General features: G+C 35.5%; 1 protein-coding gene across 4 annotated transcripts in view; it reads left to right on the top strand.

Annotated features, from left to right (window-relative positions):
• PHIP (PHIP subunit of CUL4-Ring ligase complex) overlaps positions 1-20,318 on the top strand; it is a 108,852-nt gene that overhangs the window by 49,361 nt on the left and 39,173 nt on the right. For 3 of the 4 annotated variants that reach the window (XR_013181262.1, XM_077174852.1, XM_054630703.2), the window contains exons 16-20: positions 6,697-6,825; positions 11,843-12,068; positions 14,947-15,084; positions 16,117-16,300; positions 16,959-17,082. Coding sequence is in view for 3 of the 4 variants with exons in the window: in XM_077174852.1 (XP_077030967.1) it covers positions 6,697-6,825; positions 11,843-12,068; positions 14,947-15,084; positions 16,117-16,300; positions 16,959-17,082 (801 nt within the window). In the remaining variant the exon portion in view is untranslated. The remainder of the gene's footprint in view (positions 1-6,696; positions 6,826-11,842; positions 12,069-14,946; positions 15,085-16,116; positions 16,301-16,958; positions 17,083-20,318) is intronic. The other variant, XM_077174853.1, reaches the window with a different exon arrangement.

Here is a 20,318-nt window from a genome sequence, read left to right as displayed (position 1 = left end):
ATATTATTTATATATTATGTATTTAAAAATACCCAACCAAAACACACAAACTTAAAAATACCCTCAACCCTAAAATCATCTCACACAATGATATTAAGGTTGAAAGTTATGGCTATACAGAAATTAAGGAATAAGATGGCTGAAGATAATGTCCAAGTGTTTTGTCCCCAAGTCTGTAGCAAACCAATTGTCTAATGTAAAGTTGTCTGGTGCTATTCCTGGTTCCATGCGTTTCTTTCCAAATTCTTAATTACTTTTCTAGGATGTATGGTAGTTGCATTGCATGATTCTTTTTTAAGCTTATACATTTTCTCCAACTTTTAAACAATGTATCTTTTGAAGAATTTTAATAGAAACACTTAGCTTTTGAGAGCTTTGGATATGTTTTATATTTATTTGGGGTTATTAGCAGAAGCAGTGACAGAAGTCATCATGTACAGAACTTGGTCATAAAAAGGTCAAGTTGAAGCAGCTGCAAGAATTTTCCTGATTTCTACAATGGAAATTGTGGAGGGTGTAATTTTGATCCTATTAATGGATGGTCTGCAGTACAGTTGAAGAATCAGACTGTCTTGATGCAGTAATGTGTTGGTTGTCTACTTGCTCAGTCTCTCTGCCCTCTTTACCCATTTTATGTTTTTTATATAAATCAGTCAAAAATATTAGAAAACCCATGGAGGTTGTAGTAGGAATGCATTTCTAGTTTTTGTGAATTTGGGCACACACATTTCCTGTTAATGACTGTTTTAATGTTTTAGTGCAGTTTAATCCTTGTTTTGTTTAGAATTTACTGTCAGTGTTATGGCATTAACTGATTCAGGTTAAAAGGGTTTCTTCCTGCAAGTTGTCAATCAAGCAGAGACCACTGAGTTGCAATTGGATTTTTCTGTGTGCTCTTGCTCCTTCAGAGAGCTGGTTGTTAACTGTCCTTTATTTTTAGCTTTAAGTGGACACTTCATTGCAGGCAGTTCCTATGCTATGGCTACTTATGTCTGTGTACCTTAATGTTTTTCCTGCCCCATCTTCTGAAGTCTGATCTTCCACCGATCTGTGTGATGTGGTTTCTTATTTTCTAATTCTACTTCTACTTTCAATGCGAACTGGCAAACTCTAAAGCCATGATAGCATTATCATATCACTTACAATATTGTTTTCTTTCCTTTAAACCTATCAGGCCTTTCTAGGTCTTTGTTAGCAGCTACTTGATTAATTTTAGGCTGAATGATCTACCAAAAGATTGGAAGTCCTTGTCTAAAGAACAGTGTGAAAGATCAGGTTCCATTTAGAGCACCTCAGCAGAATGCTCTGTGTGTGGATTTTCTGTCACACAAGGTGATTTTTTTTTGACTAATGTCTGAAAGACATGACTTTTGCTTATATGAACAATGTAACTTCCAGTGGGAACTAGAGGTGTGAAAACAATATTTCTTATGTTATGGCTTTCATAAAGGCTTTCACTTTCAGTGGAATTATGTAGGATTGTATTTTTAAATCAGGTTTTGTAGTTATGTGAAATACAGAATAACCTAAGTAAGGTTATGGATGCATTATTTTGAATCAGTTTGTCTACAGTCCTTCTGTAATGGTTTGAAATTTTTGAGAGGTTCCACCTTTGAATAGCACATAAGAGCACATCCTGAGAAACCGACTCTGCAGAACAAAACCAGCATAATGCTCTAGTAGTTCAAATAGAAGAAGCCAGTACTAGGTTTGCAGGATGTATAGTAAGAAAAATATTTAACAATAACAAAAAAAAGCTGTAAATAATTTAAATACATGTATGTATATATATATGTATAGATAGATATAGATATATAGATATATATAGATATATATATATATAGATATATATATAGCCTTTATATACTTCAGGCATCCACAGGGTGGGTGACATATCAGACCTTTTAACTGATAGATTTATTTTTCAAGACACATGCAGCATTCCTGAATAAATAACTGACTTGGCTGGTAGGAGGATAGAAACATTTTTAGTAAATATGTTACTCTGAATTTAATTATTCCTTGTCTTCTTTCTACCATTTCATCTCTTGTTACTGCTCTGGGAGCAGTGTAGAAGATCTGCTGGTTTTTTTTTTTTTTTTTTTTTTTTTTTTTTTTTTTTTAATTTTTAAAAAAAATTAATTAAAAATTTTTATAAACTGGCTTAAAAAGTAAGTCTGCTTTCCACTCCTCCAAATGAGTAGCAACCTCCTTTAACTTTGCAGAAAGCCTGTAGATAATTTTTGGCTTATGGAAGCATGTTGTGACTGAAGATTTTTCCTTAAAGCAAAGGAGAGCACAAACCTACAAAGGAACTTCCAGATACTTGGAGGCTCGTTTGACTTGAGCAGTTATGATGTAGCTTCATCATTTATAAAACAGATTTTAATAATAGTTAGTGCTGCTTTCTTTGCTAGTTTCAGAAATTTGTTCTAGCATACCATTGTTTTTGTTAGAATCTGAATTTCAATTTTCAAGTTTGGATGTTGCTTGTAACTTATATTCATTTGTTCCTATGCATATAAGTAGAGAAGTTCTCATCCTCTTTAAGGTCTTAGTATAGTAGTTCTCTTCCTGCTGAAAGTCTTTTAGTACAGTCATACAAAATAGTCCTCTCTCCTTAGTGTTCTTATAAAGAAGCTGAGCTCTTAGATTTTGTGTTATCATGATGAGTGACTCTGCAGCTGTTCCTCTTAGAATTTATTCATCTTGAACATGGGAAGGAAAAAATGTGTACTGCTTTGGAAGATTTTGTTCTTAGCATTGTCTATTTGTCTAGCACATATGCACTTTCTTTTCTGGATGCACTTCTGGTCTGGTTTAGAATTGCAGTTTTCATTTTGTTGCTGCGTTATATGTAATGTATTGCAAAGAATACACAGTGATCTTTTTCCCTGCATTTCCAACTAATTGCCTCAGTTCCTTAACATGAAGGATGGATTCTACCTCAGGCTAGTAGAGGTTTTAATTCACTGATTTTTATTTGTTTTTTTAAACTGTGCTGGTGACTCGTAGTGGAAGATTTTATAGAAATGTGTAGTGTTACTTTATGTAGACTGAGTTTCATTATTTTTTTTCTGGCAGTAAATGTGCTAGTAAGTTATTTCTAATTATCTTATTAGGTTCATGCTCTTTTGCATTTTGTCCTGTTGGCTTTTCATTGCTTCAGTTGATATCATTTATGCTGTCCCAAATTTGTTCTCAGTGGATGATTCACTAATGTTCATTTCATCAAAGGGCTCTTAGTTTTTATTTAGTCAGTAACAGAAAGGCCTAACTTGAGAAATTTTAGCAATAACATCCTTTTAGCTCTGCATGTCTTTCCAAAATCAGTTACTGTTAACCTTGCTTTATAAAGTTTGCCTACTCTGCATTTCTCCTACTAATCATAATCATTTGAATCAAGTTGAAGTGTCATGCCTTTGAAATCTAGCTAGGTTGAATGAGTTATATTTTCTTGGCATTAAAAAATTAGTTATTTTTCTGAAGAAAGTCTCCTAAATTTCTCTGGTACTCTCTATTAATTTTTCATCTTACTTGAATTTTTAACTTTTTCTTCCATGTCTTCTTCCATGTCTTATACTCTTCTTGAAAAGTAGGGTTTAGCTATTTCATACTGTCTATTGATAACAAGTCAAAAAGGCTTATTACTGAGCTTGCTATGTAAGTGTTATTATTCTGTTTTCATACAACAAATAATTTTTAGGCATTTAAGACATTACTTTGTGTACAAGCTTGACAGCTCTATTCTCCCTGGTTTGGGGCAAACAATAATCTTTCCTCAAAACTGAGAGGAAAAGTCTTCCCTTTTTCATTCTCTTATATCATTATCTTTCCTCCCTTCTGGATATACCAATGTCCACATGTTTCCTTGCTAGTGAAAATATGGGCAAACTGGACTCTTCATTCTTGGAACTAAAACAAAAAATAATCTTTACTTAATCCTCATTGTATAGCATCACTGGTTCTTCCCTGTTTAGCTAAAAAGTCCTTGCTACCTGCTTTGCTACCAGGAGTGTCTTGTTCACTTTTCACAGCCTTTTGTTGTGACACAGCCTTTGTTGAAGCACTGGAACAGGATGTAAGAGAAACTGGGGGCTCCCCATCCCTGGCAGTGTTCCAGGCCAGGTTCAATGGAGCTCTGAGCAACCTGGGCTAGAAGCTGTCCCTGCCCATGGCAGGGAGTTGGAACTTTGTGATCTTAAGGGTCTTTTCCAACTCACATAATTCTGTGATTCTATGACAGCTCTTAATTAACCAGTGCTTTTTCTGCACTCCTGAGCAGTCTCTTCCCTTCACAATTGATATCTTTTTATGCAGCAGGGGAAGGTTCAAGACAGAATAAGCACTCTAAATCTTCTTGGGATACAGTCTTTACGTAGTTCTTGCATCTTTGATTTAAAGGAGATGGACAGGGAAAGGCAGCTTCCTTCTTGCTGAAATTCTTTATCTAGCCTGCTGAAGTAACAGCTTCACTGATTTACTACAGCTTCCCTTTTTGTAACTTAATGTTTAGTTTCCATTTCAAATGACTATATTAGCTTTATTATGGAAAAAAAAATCTATTGTAAGTTGTCACTTATTAATCCTGAAATAGTTTTATTGGAAAGAAAATTCTACTGGGTAGAATTTGGTTCTCTGGTCACTCTGGTTGACTTTGTTCTTTAATTTAGAATAGTAATTATATCTTGGAAGGTTATCCTCAATGGTAGTTTTTGTTCCTATAAGAATCTTTATTTCCAAGTATTTGTACTTCAGACTTGAAGGTTTGTGCTGAAAGGTCTTGGAGTTGCCCTTTCTGGAAGCACTTTTTAAAACCAAATTCTGGGCACGTTTAGATTAAAACTATTTGCACTGCACTTGTCCCCAAATAGTAGAACACTATTCTTTACATAAGAAGGGAATGTTTTCTGATTAACACTCTAATTTCCAAAGGTTTCTTGAAAATGGTCTATCCAAATGATTTCTTGATGGAAAGGATTAAAAAACCCCTCATCTTAGTAGTTGGATTTTTTTTCCTTCTGTTTATAATTTTTCCCCTCACCATGGTTAGCAAATAGTTCTTCTCATAACATGCATTGTTTTCCTTGTAAAACAAAAGGTAGTAAAAACTTAGGTTGAACCATGAAATTCTATTTATGAAGGACTTCAACATTAGGAAGCTTGATACTGATGTTTCCTTTGTTGGAGGAAGGGTAAGGGAACAGAAATCTCTACGTATAAAATTTCTTTTCCAATTTCGAACTGTGTTTCTGCAAAACTTATTGTGGTGAAATTCTGTCTGCTTTCCACCTGCTTTCCCAGACTGTCTCCCTTTAATACAGTGAGCTTTCTATATGCAAAAAGCAGCACAAAGTTGTAACTTTGCTGTGGTAGTTGGATCTTGCTTAGACTAAATTAATTCTGCATTCCTGACTGCTGTGATGTTAGTGTCACTTGAAGTTCTGTTTTTATTTTCCATCCCTTTCTGTAAGATTTCTGTTCATTTCTTCTGGAATAATGGGCAAAATAGAACATAAGACTTGCATTGGTTTATGTTCCTCTTTCGCTAGTCCAGAAACTCATTTGACTTTTAGGGAAATTACCTGTAGTGAGAAAGACCTGAAAGCAATAGATGTAGCAGCCTCTCTCACTGGGGGGATGTGCAGGGGCGTGGATGTGTTGTAAGACTATGGGGAAAAGATTTAGAATTCTTGCCTTTGTCTCAGCCTGTAAGAGAGTGAAAACAGTACGTATCTCACAGGATTTTTGAGGCTTTGTTAACTTTTTAAAATAATGCTGATGGCCTCTGGAAGGTGCTGAGAAGTGCACAGAGTTACTGTCTGAAGGCTGAATATCACTGTTTTTTGTTTTGTTTTGTTTTTTTCCCCCTTTCCTGGCAATATATAGGCGTGCCACAGTTAGGGAAAGAATTTTGTTTGGTGTCTCTTTAAAGAAAATGCAAAAGTGCTTTGCTGGGGAGAATAGAAAGGGGCTTTCTGAAGAGGTGCTGAAGACATGAAAATTCAGAGTGGTGATTGGTCACCTCTGCTTGATTGACAGGTTGCAGGGAAAAACAAAAACCCATTTGTTCTGGCTTAATGGAACTGGAAAACAGAAAATGAGTATCAGGTAAAAATTCCTTTTTTAAAATCTTTGCAGTTCTCCTATAAAAGGTGGAGTTTTTACGCAAATTTACTCCTTCCCCACTCCAATAAATTAGGAGTAGGAATTGCAGAAGCAGGTAGTTGCTAAGCTGTGTAATGTGGGTTGTCTATGTCAGTGCGTTTTCCAGGGGGCAGGTGTTGTGGAACACCCCGCAGCAGCCACTGCTGCTGGGGTAGCTTAGCAAGAAGGCAGAGGATGGAAAGGGTGTAGTGACTAAGCCCTGAACTGGGCCCAGCTCTCTGGTTAGGCTCATTAGCAGGACGTTCAAGGGGAAGCTTTTATTTTCACTTCCTATACTGTGCCTGCTTTGTGGATAAAGTCTGTCAGTTTCTACTGCTATCAATTTGGAATCTTTCATGAGCATTATTGCAAAATTCACTGAAAAGTGAATAGCTAAAAAAGTAAGCTTCGTTTTAAAGTAACTTCCATCTAGCAGTATACTGTCATACAGATTTTATAATAAGTTTCAATATCAGCACCACAGTTTTGAGAATCGTAATTGAAAATTATTAATTTCTGTTAATTATTTTGTATGTTGATGTATTTCAGATTGAAGGACAAGGACATGGTGCAGTTTTTGACTGCAAGTGCTCTCCTGATGGACAGCATTTTGCATGTACTGATTCTCACGGTCACCTTCTGATTTTTGGCTTTGGTTCCAGTAGCAAATATGACAAGGTACAGTGCAAAATGTAAACCAAAATGTTTGTCTGTGTTGAATGCATTTGTACAAACTTCTTTAGAGCTTCATTTCAAGAAGGCATGTCTTGACACAATTTTGAGCCATTAATATGGGATGTTTTGGATGCCTGTTGTTGACAATGAGATTTCTTTCACTGTCTTTTTTTTAAATTATAGAAACATTCTGTTAAGCTACTGTTTACGTGGGAAGTTCAAAATAATAGCAATAATAATAATAATGATAATTTAAAACCAGAATTCAAAATTAACCAGTCACTGTCTACTCTCTTAAGTGACAAAGTTACAAATATCTACTAATGGTTTGACATGGATAATGGGAATAAGCTACAGTGGAACTGATAATAGTTACACATTCTACTTGAATTTTTTTTTCTGCTTCCTAACTAAGCCCAAGAAATAGGTGTGTAATAGAACTAGTTCCTGCTATCTGTATTTAAATATTGCATAGCTTATGAGAGAATTATTTACAAAAAACGTGCTATGTTTTAGTGGTGCAATTTTATGTCTGCTAATGAAGTACCATCATGGATACCTTTGTGCTTGCACAGCAGTATTCCACCATTAGTGTGATTTAAATATTATATCTTTATTCTAATGTCTATTATCTAATGTCTATTCTAGTAGTCTACATTGTGTATTCTGAGTGTGGGTGTCTTGCCACAGACCCTCATGACTGTAAAGATATGTGGTGTTGTTTATTTTCCTTTGTGGAGGAACGTGCTCTGGGAACCATACAGGTTTGGAGTGTTCACAGGTTCTTGGTTCTTCATTTACCACCCAGGAAAGAAATGAGGTGTGTCTCTTCTCCCTTTTCCTAGGACTTAAGTAGACCTATCTGCTCCATTTTCATCTCTGCTTCTGGTAGCTGACACTTGAATGCTGTTGGGGAGGTGCTGTTTTTTGGATCTTGCCTCCTGCTTTGGATCTTTGGGCTTAGGCAGGTTTTGAAAGCATTTTGGTGAACAGCAGTACAGAGGGACCTGAGGAGGGAGTGCAAAAGGAATTTTAGTCTTTATCTTGTAAGCTACTGGATTTCTTTCTGTAGTCTTACAGAAGGATTTGCATTTGGAGATTTATTTTTTCTCCTTGTTTCTCAAGTATGATTTGAATTCCTCACTACTAAGCTGCTGTTGCTATCCCTCAGTTATTACTATCTGTGCACTTCCCCTTCCATTCCAAATAAAACAAATAAGTAAAGACATCACAAGCAGGGAAAATCAGGTTGATCAGATAGTTTTCTTTGTGTTTCAGGATTCTTACTGTCCTAGATTTAAAAGCCTGTTGTAATAGGAACATTTTTCTTACCATATCTATGGATTGTTTCAGGTTTCTTTTTCTCTCCAATTGTTTTGGAAGAATTTAGTTCTCTGCTACTTTGAAATGCTGGAAATTAAATTGAAACTGTGAGTCTTTTGGTCTTTGCTATGATAGACCAAAATTTTCCTTTATGCTGCTATTTGAGTATTTACCTGTGAAAGATTTAATGTGTTTGTAGAATGAATGAAGTTACTTCTCCCTGCTGGAATTCTACAGACCCTTGGCTCTCTTGGGGTTTTTGCTGCTGCCCCTGAAAAAAGATTGTTTTAAACTTTTCACTTATTGAATGATTTAAAATAATTGTCTACCTGGTTGCTGTGCCAATGTTACTCTTGGCATGCTTCATCATAGCAGAAATGGGAGCAAATAGGACTTATTTGTTACCACTTTAATCTCAGTCTTCCACTCACAGAAAACTCAGCTTGGAAGTGTCTGGTGTCTTCCATGTGTGGTTTCATCACCTCTGTTTTTGTCCTGATTTATGGGAAAATGTTACTACAGGTAGGTAGGTGCTGGAGATGGCGGGGTTTTTTTTCTGTCTTTCTCCCCTCAGATACTGGGGAGGGTTTCAGACATCTTTTCAGACTATGATCTGGTAGGATATGCATTTTTTGGTCTTTAAAGTGTTTCCCATTTCTCTGGGGAAATGAATTTTATGGAAGAAAGAAGCGTTGCAACCTGTCCTGTATTCCTGCATTTTGGAATTGACAGTGGTTATAGCTGAGATGGTGCTAATTCTACTGAGAGAACAAGCTCTTATTTTTCTATGTTCAGATACATTTCCTAGTTGACTGGAGCCAATGTCGAGGCTTTCTTTCCCCTGTGGTGTGATCTTGGCCACAATGAAGGGGAATGGGGTGGGGTGTTGGTTTTTGTTTGGGGTTTATGGGTTTTTTTGGAGTTTTTTGGATGATTTTGTGAAGTAATTCTTTTGTGGGGGAAAATAAAAAGAATACATGTGCTGCTTGTCCTGGGTTGTTTGAGCCAATCTCAGCTGAAATCTGAGTGTGTCATCACCAGAGTTGAGCCAAGTTCACTGTCAGCAGGGCATGTGCACTTCAGAAGTTCTTGATTAGGTGGAAACTTGTCCATGAGTGACTAGGAGTTCTAGAGTGTAAGATACTATTCTCTTGATTTTAAGTCATAGAATATTCTGAGTTGGAAGGGACCCACTAGGATCAAGACCAACTCCTAGCTCTGCACAAAGCACATCACGTGCCTGAGTGCATTGTCCAAATGCTTTTTGAACTGGCAGGCTTGTTGCCATGGCCACTTTTCCTGGGGAACCTGATCTCTGAGCTTTCTAAGGCATTTGTTCCTGCAGACTGCCCAAACCACAGCACTGTGAGCTGCAAGTTGACAGTTCCTGTACAGTGGATTGGTGCAGTACTAGGAAAAACCTCTTTGTGTAACTGTGCCCATTTTTAGAAACTGAGCATTCTGAATGTGTGATTGGAAGAGAATATATCTATAGAGCTCAGAGCTTGTGGAAAGCTTTTGTGCTCATTCCCAAGCTGGGTTTGTGAAGTCATATAAAAAGAAGACTCTCATGCAAATGGTGATGTGATACCATCTTATTGTCATGAATTTGATATCTGATAGTATATAAACAAATAAGTCTCATTGTTAATACTTCTGGCTGGTTTTCTGATGGAATGTCTAATTCTTCCTATTTTTCTCAGGATAAGACATTTTCCTGGCTTCCAGTAGGGATATTCTACCTGAGAGTTGTTCTGAGCCTGTGTTCTCCAAGAAATGCCACATTATCTTATGGAGTAGAAAATTGTTATTTAGTCTCCCTTTTATACTTGATTGCAATATAGGGTGCACAGAAGTGTAAAAGCAACAAAGTCCCTTGTGATCTTGTACCAGGTCTTCCCTTTGCTCACAAAACTTGGGATGCAGACTAGACTGTACAGCCAAGACACAACATAATAAAACTCAAAGGTTGTATGACCTTGCCATTTAAAACTCTTTTTTTCTCAGTGTGGGAAGTACTTAGTAGGAAGACTTATACTAGGTGTACGTAATGCATATTCTATTATGATTTTCACAGACATTGTGAATCCTCCTAGGGGACCCCTGTCTCTATCATATTGAGCTATTGTGAGATGAAGAAACAAAGGTGTTCATCAGGCCTTGATTCTCTCAGTCAGACACATGAAAGCACTTTTATCTTTGTCATTCAGCCTCTGTTAACAAAGAATCTGGCAGCAAGATTTCATCCAGTCAACTTTTTTACTGTAGTGGGTTATCACCTTGTCCACATGTATTTTGTAACAGTAGTCTTTTAAATCTCTGAAATGAATTATTTTCCATTGCATCTTTCTTTGTATCTTGCAAATTTCTTCCTGTTGTTATTTTTCTGAGTTTTTGTGAGGTCTAGAGCCCATGATATCTCTGATTTTTTCCCAGTTCTTTTTTTAAAATCTATATCATATGGATGCACTTTCTGATGTTGTAATTGACAAATGTTTGTTGTCATCTTTGTTCCTGGTCTTCTTGCTTCCAGGGTGGGAGACATTTATCATTGAGAGACCAGACCTCTGAGTAGCTGCTATGATCTCTGCCTTACTAATTTCTACTTAACAAATTACTGGAAACCATGTTATGGATTGGTCATGATAGAGCATACTCTCCAGAAATTAGAGGATGTTCTATGACAACTTGGGCATTCCTCTCTCCATGCTCCAAAGACAAGATTTTTTGAGATCTCTATGCATTGAGGCAATCATTTAATTGTTTTCATACTGCACTGGAAATCTTAATTTGTGTGAATGATGATTTTATGATTTGATTTTCACTTGTTCATTTAGTTCAACTGAATGCATGAGCTGCCACAAAGTTTGCTTGCCAGTAGGTGGTCCTGGGACGTGTAGTATATGCATCAATTTCTCTCCTATTCATTTTTTTTTTCTCCTTTTACTTCAATATCTTTCTTATTGCTCAATACTGAAATACCTGTACCGGCAAGGGATGGAGCATACATCTTTTGATATTTAATTGGACAAAAATACTCTTCAGTCTTGAGGGTCTGTGGAAAGTCATCTATAATAAATTAGGAGCAGTTGGACAGAAATAAAAAAGAAAACTTCAGTTTTTATTTTGAAGAAATAAAGTGAGAAATTCAGTTTTTAGTTTGGCTTTATTTTATCAACTGAAACTTTTTCTGATATCTAGCATTATAGTAAGGATATATATATTTTGATGATATTAAAATATTTGGCAATGCCCTCATGCAATAAATATTTTTCCTAGTCTTCTGCCTGCACCATATCTCATAAGTCTGTGACACAATTTTTTATTATCAGAAAATTTATTCATATATTCAGACTGTGGAAGAAAATTTATAAACTAATACATTAATGCTGTATTTGCTCAGATGTCTTCTAGTAGTTAAATATTACCCCATTCCCCTATTATTTAAATGCTTCCCACCCTCAAACATGTGGATTATTCCCTTTGCAGTGTTATATAGAAAAGAGTACTTTGAAACAAAATAATAATGGAATCATTAAATTTTCCCCTTTAAACTGAAATAAACACATCAGCTTATAGCCCTGTTTTTTGCAAAACTGACCATGAGTACCACTGTTAAAAATAATTTTGGCAGTTCTCTTCTGTATGCTTTTGTAATAGGTTCTTTAAAAAAATTACAAAATGACTTTGTTTACAGATAGCAGATCAGATGTTCTTTCATAGTGATTATCGGCCCCTTATCCGTGATGCCAACAACTTTGTCCTGGATGAACAGACACAGCAGGCTCCACACCTTATGCCTCCCCCATTTTTGGTTGATGTGGATGGCAACCCTCATCCTGCAAGGTATCAAAGACTAGTTCCTGGTCGTGAGAACTGCAGGGAGGAACAGCTTATTCCTCAGATGGGAGTGACATCTTCAGGTATGGAAAATTTCACTTCACTGACCAGTAGTCTATCTAGTTACCTTCAGTTGTTCTACACTTTCACTTTGTCCTTTTTCTTCATTTATGGGCATAGTAGTTCATGTAGTGTGGAAGAATTGCAATGCCTTTGGCACTGGTTGCTTGTGACAATTTCATTTACAGTATTGTCAGCAATCAAGTTGGCATTTGTTGATGCTACAACACCAGTTAGCTTGGAGTTTGTTTCGTTGCTGGAGCAATGTATAATGTTGTGTGAGCTCTCAGTTATCTCTTTGGGATAAGATTTCCTTTAGATAACCTAGGAAACAGACTGATCTTCCACAGATCAGTTAGAAAAGGTAACACTTACAAGAACATCTCTTAAGCTTCAGTGATATGGTTAAAGAACTGAAGACTTTAAAAAGAAAAGATACAAAATGTAGGAAGTTCCTTGTAAGTTTTATTCTCATGCACATGACATGAGAAGAACATGCATATGTTGGGCCAATGGCTGGCTGTTGGAAACTGCCTAAAAGTGTTTCACATGGGTAGGGATAGAAAAATAATGCCTACTTACATGTTACAAATTTGATATTAGTATGAATAAGCAAACTGGTGACTGGTGAAAGTAGCTTTAAATGTTTTCAAAATAAGCATTGTTAACTATTTGGATATTTTTGAAAATATATGAAAACTGACTATTCCTATAAATTGTAGTTTATATGTTCATGATACTTAAACCTGTGGTGTGTCAGACATTCCAGGAAGGGTAACTGAGAGTGTTTTTACCAAAAAATCTCTTTATCCTTATTTGTAGTTCTCAGGATTACAGGGCAGTGAATATTTAAGCATTTTTAGGGGAGGATTTCCATATTTCCTCCAAAATTACAAGAAGAAATGTTACTTGAGATGCAACTGTAAGAAGGAAAATATCCTTCCTGGTGAATGTAAATTTCTTAGTGGCTTATGAAACAAAATTTGATTTTTAGGGAAGGATGTGACTTTATTTCATTGTTACAGTTAAAGTGTGAATCCATTGCATTGTGAAATTCTCCAAATTTCAAAATGTCCTGGGCACATTCTTCAATGTATCTTGAAACAAGTTAGACTCTACACACAGACCCAAAACTAAATTTAGTGGTCTGTCTGCATGACACATGAATGTCTAAAGGAAGATGATGTCCATAGCATTTTGTTTAATAGCAGAGAGCCATCCATCAGCTTGACAGGTGGTGGACAGACACAAGACATTTTTCTACCTTTTTACAATATAGCAACAATGCAGTTGTATGCAGACCTAAACAACATTTATATAGTTTATATGTTCCCTTCCACTAAGAAAGTTCCTTTTCTTTCTGAAGCTCTGTTGTGGGGTTTGATGCATCTCACTCAGAGCACTGACCATTTATTTCTTGTTATGTTTTCTGTAGGGATTTCTAAGAGTAGGGGGAATTCAGATAGTCATACTTGATTTACTGCCTTGATGAACATGGAGCTCCTTTAAACCAGATGTTTTGAAAAAATCAAGTATACACCAGTGTCTTCATTATTTCATTTAAAAAGAAACCACTTGCTGTTTCTTGCTAAGGCATTGTCTCACAGGCTAGATACATAAAGACATTCATTTTGTTTAGATAGCAGTTTCCTTGTTTAAGATCATTCTTGGGTTATTAGTATTATTTCCCATTGTTCTCAGTAGACAGTATGTCTGCTCATGAGATTGGCAAATTAGTGTCTCACTTACCTGACTCAGAAAACATCCAGCTGTAGTTATACCAGAGCTCTTTCTATTATTCCAAGGTTCTGCTGCTTTAGGGAAGTTGACTTCAATAACCTTTAAAGCCTGAGAGCACTACCTTAAATATTTATGGTTTTTTCTGCATATTGTTAAGAGACAGCAGCTTCTGTTCAGCCACATAATCAAAGCTCTTCATTTCATAGCACAATTACTGTATTATCTAGCCTTTGATCTTGCAAAGTACAGTTTGTACTGTGATATTTCTTTGGAATCATGCTGGAAAAATAATTTCTATATCTTGTTTCTTTGAACACTGTTATTCCTCATTACAAAGTTTTGCAAGTTCTGCTTCTCTTGACTAGAGCTTCCCACCATTCCACTCCACTCTGTCACTATTCTGTGTGGAGATGTCTGACTTCTTTTTGAATCAGTACTGTAACCCTTGCCTTTTCTCTATACCTCTCTAACTTTTTTGTGATCATTGCAAGTACGAAAACAGGTTTTGTGTTGTTCATGCTTATGTGCTGTGTATTTTGCTTGCTGCTCAGAAACAGTATTATCACCTTGTAATCACTTCTTTGGAACTGTTTCCCATCTTCCAGTCACAAGACCTACCCCAAAGGAGGTTTCTTGGCTGTTTTACATACCAAAGAAAATTACCATTACTTGATCTGTGCAGTCATTATGTCCATGTGGAGCTCAGTTAAACATTTTTACTGCTTCATTTTCTACAGTATAGATAATTATTTTCTAATTCAGTTAGACCTTCTTGATGTCGTTCTTTCATTGAAGCTTATAAAGTGTTTTTTAATGCATTTGAGGCAGGCTAATCTTGCATTTGAACAAATTGCATTGATTGAGCTGACAAACAAGAGTTGTATTAAGCTTCTGTGGCTTGCTGGCACTTGATCAAATTTAACGTTTTATTAGAAGTGAAGTGTGGTCATCTTGACCCTGCTCCAGAAAATATAATGCTCTCAAATATATTAAGAGAAGAAGTTGTCCTGTTTTAAGACATGGCTGTTAGAAAAATAAGCATTAGCTACACATGATAATTTACTGACCTTGTTTCAAAGCTAAAACTTAGATGAGCTGTCTGTAACATTAATTTCCTAGAAATTTACATGTGTGTGTTTTTCTGTATATTTTACTTCACAGGACTGAATCAAGTTCTTAGTCAGCAAGCAAATCAAGAAATTAGTCCGTTGGATAGCATGATTCAAAGACTTCAGCAGGAGCAGGACCAGAGACGTTCTGGGGAGGCAGGAACCAGTAGTACCAGCCGGATAAGCAGAGGTAGATCACTGGGGGATGGGTGTTGAGGCTGGGAGTTGGAAAACATAAATCCCTTTATATTGTTCATGGTCTGTGCATCTTGTTGAACTGGTAGAAAGGAGGTATGCAGCTGTAGAAAACTGTACAGCTTTCCCATCGTTTTTTTTTGCCTTTTGCAAAATATTTGGCTTCTTAACATTACAGATTTATGTTTGTTATTGTCTCCTCACTCAGGGAAGTGCAGCAGCTGTGTTCCCTTAGGAGTAACTACCCTACTGTTTAATCTGGAACTGGCCATCTAATTGTTTGAAATCTGACTTCTTTCAAATTAGGATACAGGAGGAAGAAAAGTGGAAGGAAATACTTATTTCTCTGCAGAATTGTTCCATGTTTCAGTGTCTTACACTAGAGTACACAGTAGTTTTCAACACTTTAAAAATTATGGTCAGCAATCCACTAGAGTAATCAGGATTAGTTTGTGAGTGTAAGGATATGGAAAAATGTTGATATTTTGCTACTGTGTAAGGTGTTCGAAGGCTCTTGCATGTGTGTGTGGTTTTGTTTTGGGTTGATTTAGTTATTTTTAACCTCCTGACCATTTCAGTTTTTTGTCTGTAAATTTTACAGCTTGATTCCTAATTTTCAGGGTTGAGGCTTCCTTTTTTGAAGATAGAAGACTGTTTAAGGAGCACTGATTCAGTGAGATAGCTCACTGTTTTATAACACAGATCTAGAGTGCAGTAGCAATAGTCAGCTTTGCATAAATGTTTTCAAAGGTATTTTTAAAGAAGCAAACACTTGCTTCACTTCAGATTGTTGGTACACCTGCTTCTTTTCAAGGTGAATTTTTAAACAGGGTGCTGCAGCCCAGTAGCTGTTTGTGCTGTGTTGTGGTGACTGTAGAAACTGCTGAAATTCTTATACTCAGTTCGTATGATTTCTTTTGAAGTAATAGATCAAGTAAAGTTATTTTTTCCATTTCTTTCAAATCTGTCTTTACTAATGCTTCCCTAAGAATTTCAGATCAAGAACTATTGGTTTTTGCCTTTTTAGGATCTGTAAGCTCTACCTCAGAAGTACACTCCCCACCAAATATAGGGTTAAGGCGCAGTGGGCAAATTGAAGGTGTGCGTCAGATGCACAGCAATGCACCAAGAAGTGAAATCGCCACTGAGCGGGACCTCGTGGCTTGGAGCCGCAGGGTGGTAGTGCCTGAACTGTCTTCTGGTGTGGCCAGGTAAACACAGATGGAGAATTTTACTGTGGTGAACTTAATTAAATGGAACAGTTTTGGAATTCTTATCGCCATTCACATTGTCATTTGTTTTCTATTTTGTCATCTCAAATTTCTTATAAAGTCAGTTTTAGTTTGAAATCACTTGTTGGTATGTCGCTTGAAAAATCTTGTAATTCCAGAAGGATTTGGAACAAAAATTGTCCTTTTAATGAATGACACAGTAATTGAAGTTGTATAGGCAATGGAATCTAGTTGCTTCAATATCTTCTGACTTGTAGCATAAGATTATATCCTGTCATTATATGGTGTTTTATGGCTGGAATACTGACCTAAGCTATTAGGTGCCTGAGATGAATTTTGATTTCTGAACTGGAACTTTACTTTTTATCAGTAATTACTTCTTGTGATGAATACTCAGTAAGTCAAAAAACCTACTTGCCATAGTCAAGCATAAGCTGCTCTAGTTCAATAAAATAAGATGAAAATCTTACTTTTTTGAAAAAAGCTAATTTTAAAACTATATGCTAGCTGTAAAGAGAAGAACTGCTGCTTAAAGAATGGTGTAGATGTTGAATATCTATTCCTTGTTTTGGAATAGATACTCTTCTTAGTTTTAGTAAAGTCCTTTGAAGTTAACATCTCTGTTTTCTTTTTTCAGTAGGCAAGAAGAATGGAGAACAGCAAAGGGAGAAGAAGAAGTGAGAGTGTATCGATCAGAAGAGAAAAGAAAACATGTAATGAGTCACATTCCAAGAGAAAACAAAATACCTACTTTCCCTAAGGTAAGTGGTCCACCTGTACCTTATCACAGAATGAAGCATAAAATGTAATTCAATAAGTTAGGTCACATAAATTTACATTCTTCTTCTCAGTTTTAAATTTACAGACCAGGGTATGGGAGTTTCTTTGCCTCCCCAGAATGAGGAAGCCTGTCTGTACTGATGTTTCAATATGTTCTTAATAATAAACAACATGGATTGCTTTCAGAAAGGGGGAGAAATCCCTGCAAATCTGGCGTTAGGGACGTGATTTGCTGTAGGGAGTCTGTCACTATTAATCAATACACCCCGCTGCTGTTGTCTACTGTTTGACATACTGTTCTGTGGAAAGGTTTATTAAAACTCAACTCACAGTTCTTAAATTTAACAGATTAAATACATCTCCAAATAGATAATGGGGTATTTTCTCTCCTAGTGCCCTAAAAATCAAAATTTGGGCTATTATGGGCTATATCTAAGTCATGCATTTTGCTAGAGCTGGGAGTACATTTTCAGAAAAGACGAAAGCAGGATAGGTTAAGTAGAAGGAAATAAGTTGTATTAAGAATTAGATTGTCATAAGTGACATACTTTTTTAAAAATATGACTTGCAAAAAATTTCAATCTTGCATATTCTTGCTGGTTACAAAAATTGAAAGATATATATTCTGTATTTACAGAAAAAATTTTAAGTCTTCTTTGTTTAAAATTAGTTTTATCTATTAATTGAACATGCTTATCTATGCTTTTCTAGCTAAATAGCCAACTATGTTTTTGTAATAAAGGAAGTAAATTTTAGCAATGGTAAAGGAGAACTCATGCTTTGAGTTTCATAGTATGCTTAATATGGAGGAGATTCTTTTCATCCTCAAACCAAAGCTTTAAAATACAGCTTTCAGGAACACCTGCAAATTGTAGCAATTGTGATTGAAAAGTAAAAATCACAAGATATAAGGTGGAAAAAGAAATAAATGAAATAAAAAGAACAAGTATGCAAAAGACTACAGCTCTTAAATTCATTAGAGTACCATACTTTATGTCTGTGATGGAAGGAACTGAGATTGAAAACAATCTGAAAACATGTAAATTTCAGATGCTTTGTAGTGATTCTGTAATTTTTAATAATGATGAATTAATTTTATATGTATTAGAGTAAGTTTGAAATGAGCAAGTTTATATTTGATATTAAATTTGAGTAATGTTTTGCTACATTTTTCATACCCAACCAAAGTAAATATTTCAAAAGAAGTGATGTGAACAGTCCCCTACCCACAGTTCCCTAATAAGTTTAAATTTCTTTATTAAATTTATTTATTACTTCTTCCTTCAATTTCTTTCTTATATTAAAATTTCAATGCATTGCTATCTTAAAAAATGATCCTGATGCACTCTTTTCAGTTTTGCAGGCACCAACATTGTGTGTTTTCCCAAGATACACTGAAAGAAATTTGATCACTTTTGTCTCCAAACTTTATGCCACATGACAGAACTCATTAGTTAAATACCAGGACATCAGAAGTCTTTAACTCTTTATTTTTCTTTTGGGAATAATAAAAATGGGCCTCACAAATTCACATTTAACAAAGTATTTTCCTGCCTTGAGGGAATGTATTTTGGTGCTGAATTATACACTTTCTTTTAGTTTAGTTAAACATTTGCACTGCTCAAGGGTTTCTATTTTTTTTCCTTGTCTTTTGCTGCAGCCTAGTCAAAAGATCCTTCCTGATAATGTGAATTCATACCAAATTACCATTAAATTTCTAATTCGGTTACAGTTCTAAAATATCACTAGGACATAAAAGTTTAATAGAATTGGCTAGCTGGTCCAGCACTGTAGTTTTAGCAATTATTTTTATGATATCTTTGCAACAAAGAAACTTAAAACAAATGTTTTTTTAAAATCCTGTTTAAAAAAAGTTTTTTATGGTAAAAATTTTTATAATGGTAGCAGTGGATCTTTTGGGCCTCATATTTTTATTCCAGATATTTATGTCCTTGAAATCCTTCAGAGCAACTGCTACTTAGGAATAACTTTCTTCAGTTTCATATATTTACACATGGGGGGTTCTGTGAACTGCATTCTGGATTCTCAGAATGTGAAGGAGATAACTTGGTAAATCCTTTAGTCACTTTCTACCTTTGTTCTGAGAAAATGATGAAAAACCGCAGGCAATTGTGGTCTTTTCATATGAGTATGCCAGGAAATTTTCTACATAAACATTACTGATATACTTAGTAATAGTTTCAGAACACTTCAAGCCTTCATAAACCTTACTGAATACTTTTTTTATAACACCTTGGAATAAAAAAGTGGTATTCTTCCATAGCTGATTCTTCATTAAATGCATCTCTTTTTGGAGGACTTAGACTGCTGAGAAGTACACTAATTCAGATCTCTTGAGTAAAATCTCAGAGGGATTCAGAAATAAGTAGATATCCCATGGGCTTTAAATAAGCACGTTTCAAGAAGAAAAAGGTGTTTGATCTTGAGTGATTGAGTCTCACAATTCAATTAACTGCTTTTTATGATTTTTATGATTTTTGTTGTTGCTTATAGTTAACATGAGCAATACTTCTGCTCAGGAGTGTCTAAGCAACAGGAATATAGTGAATTTGAATTGTCATCTTCTGTAGTGTTCACAATAAATTCAAATAAACACCTGGGAAGAGAAACAAGATTGACTGCAATCCCAAAACTGTTGTGCAATATTTTTAGGGTTGTTTTAAGTAGAAATTAATAACTTCATTATGGTTATTCTTCTGTTGCTGTTCTTATACAGTGGCAGTGTGACTTGAAATACAAACTGTGTTAGGTTGAAGATTGAACTGGAAAGTACAGTGCAAATCTTTTTTTTTCCTTGAGAATATCCAGTAGGTTTTGATACTGATTCCTTGTAAGTTATACTACAGCATTGTTGCAAGACAATTCATTTTAGCATAGGAAATTCTTACAGGTTTTATGAGAGAATTTATGAGCTAAAGGAGATGGGAAACACGTCCAGCAAAATACAGGGCATGACATTTTCTTCCAGTAATCTCTAGACCTAAGAACTACAGCATCAAGAATTCTAGAAAATGTCTCACTCTATAGAACTGTCAGGTTCTCTGAGAGCAGAGTAAAACAAGGCTTGTATTTAAAACATTGTCTTCATAGGAAAATTCAGTTGTAATTCATACCAGTAGGAAATACTGGCTTTTATATCAACTTCTGAAATTTATCAGGTGTATTCACATAATAATGATAATGGTGAAATAATATT

This window comes from Agelaius phoeniceus, chromosome 3 (assembly GCF_051311805.1).
Source record: "Agelaius phoeniceus isolate bAgePho1 chromosome 3, bAgePho1.hap1, whole genome shotgun sequence".
In the NCBI taxonomy this organism is placed as follows: Eukaryota; Metazoa; Chordata; class Aves; order Passeriformes; family Icteridae; genus Agelaius; species Agelaius phoeniceus.
Note: the sequence above shows the minus strand (reverse complement) of the source record. Positions and strands in the feature narration are given on the sequence as shown.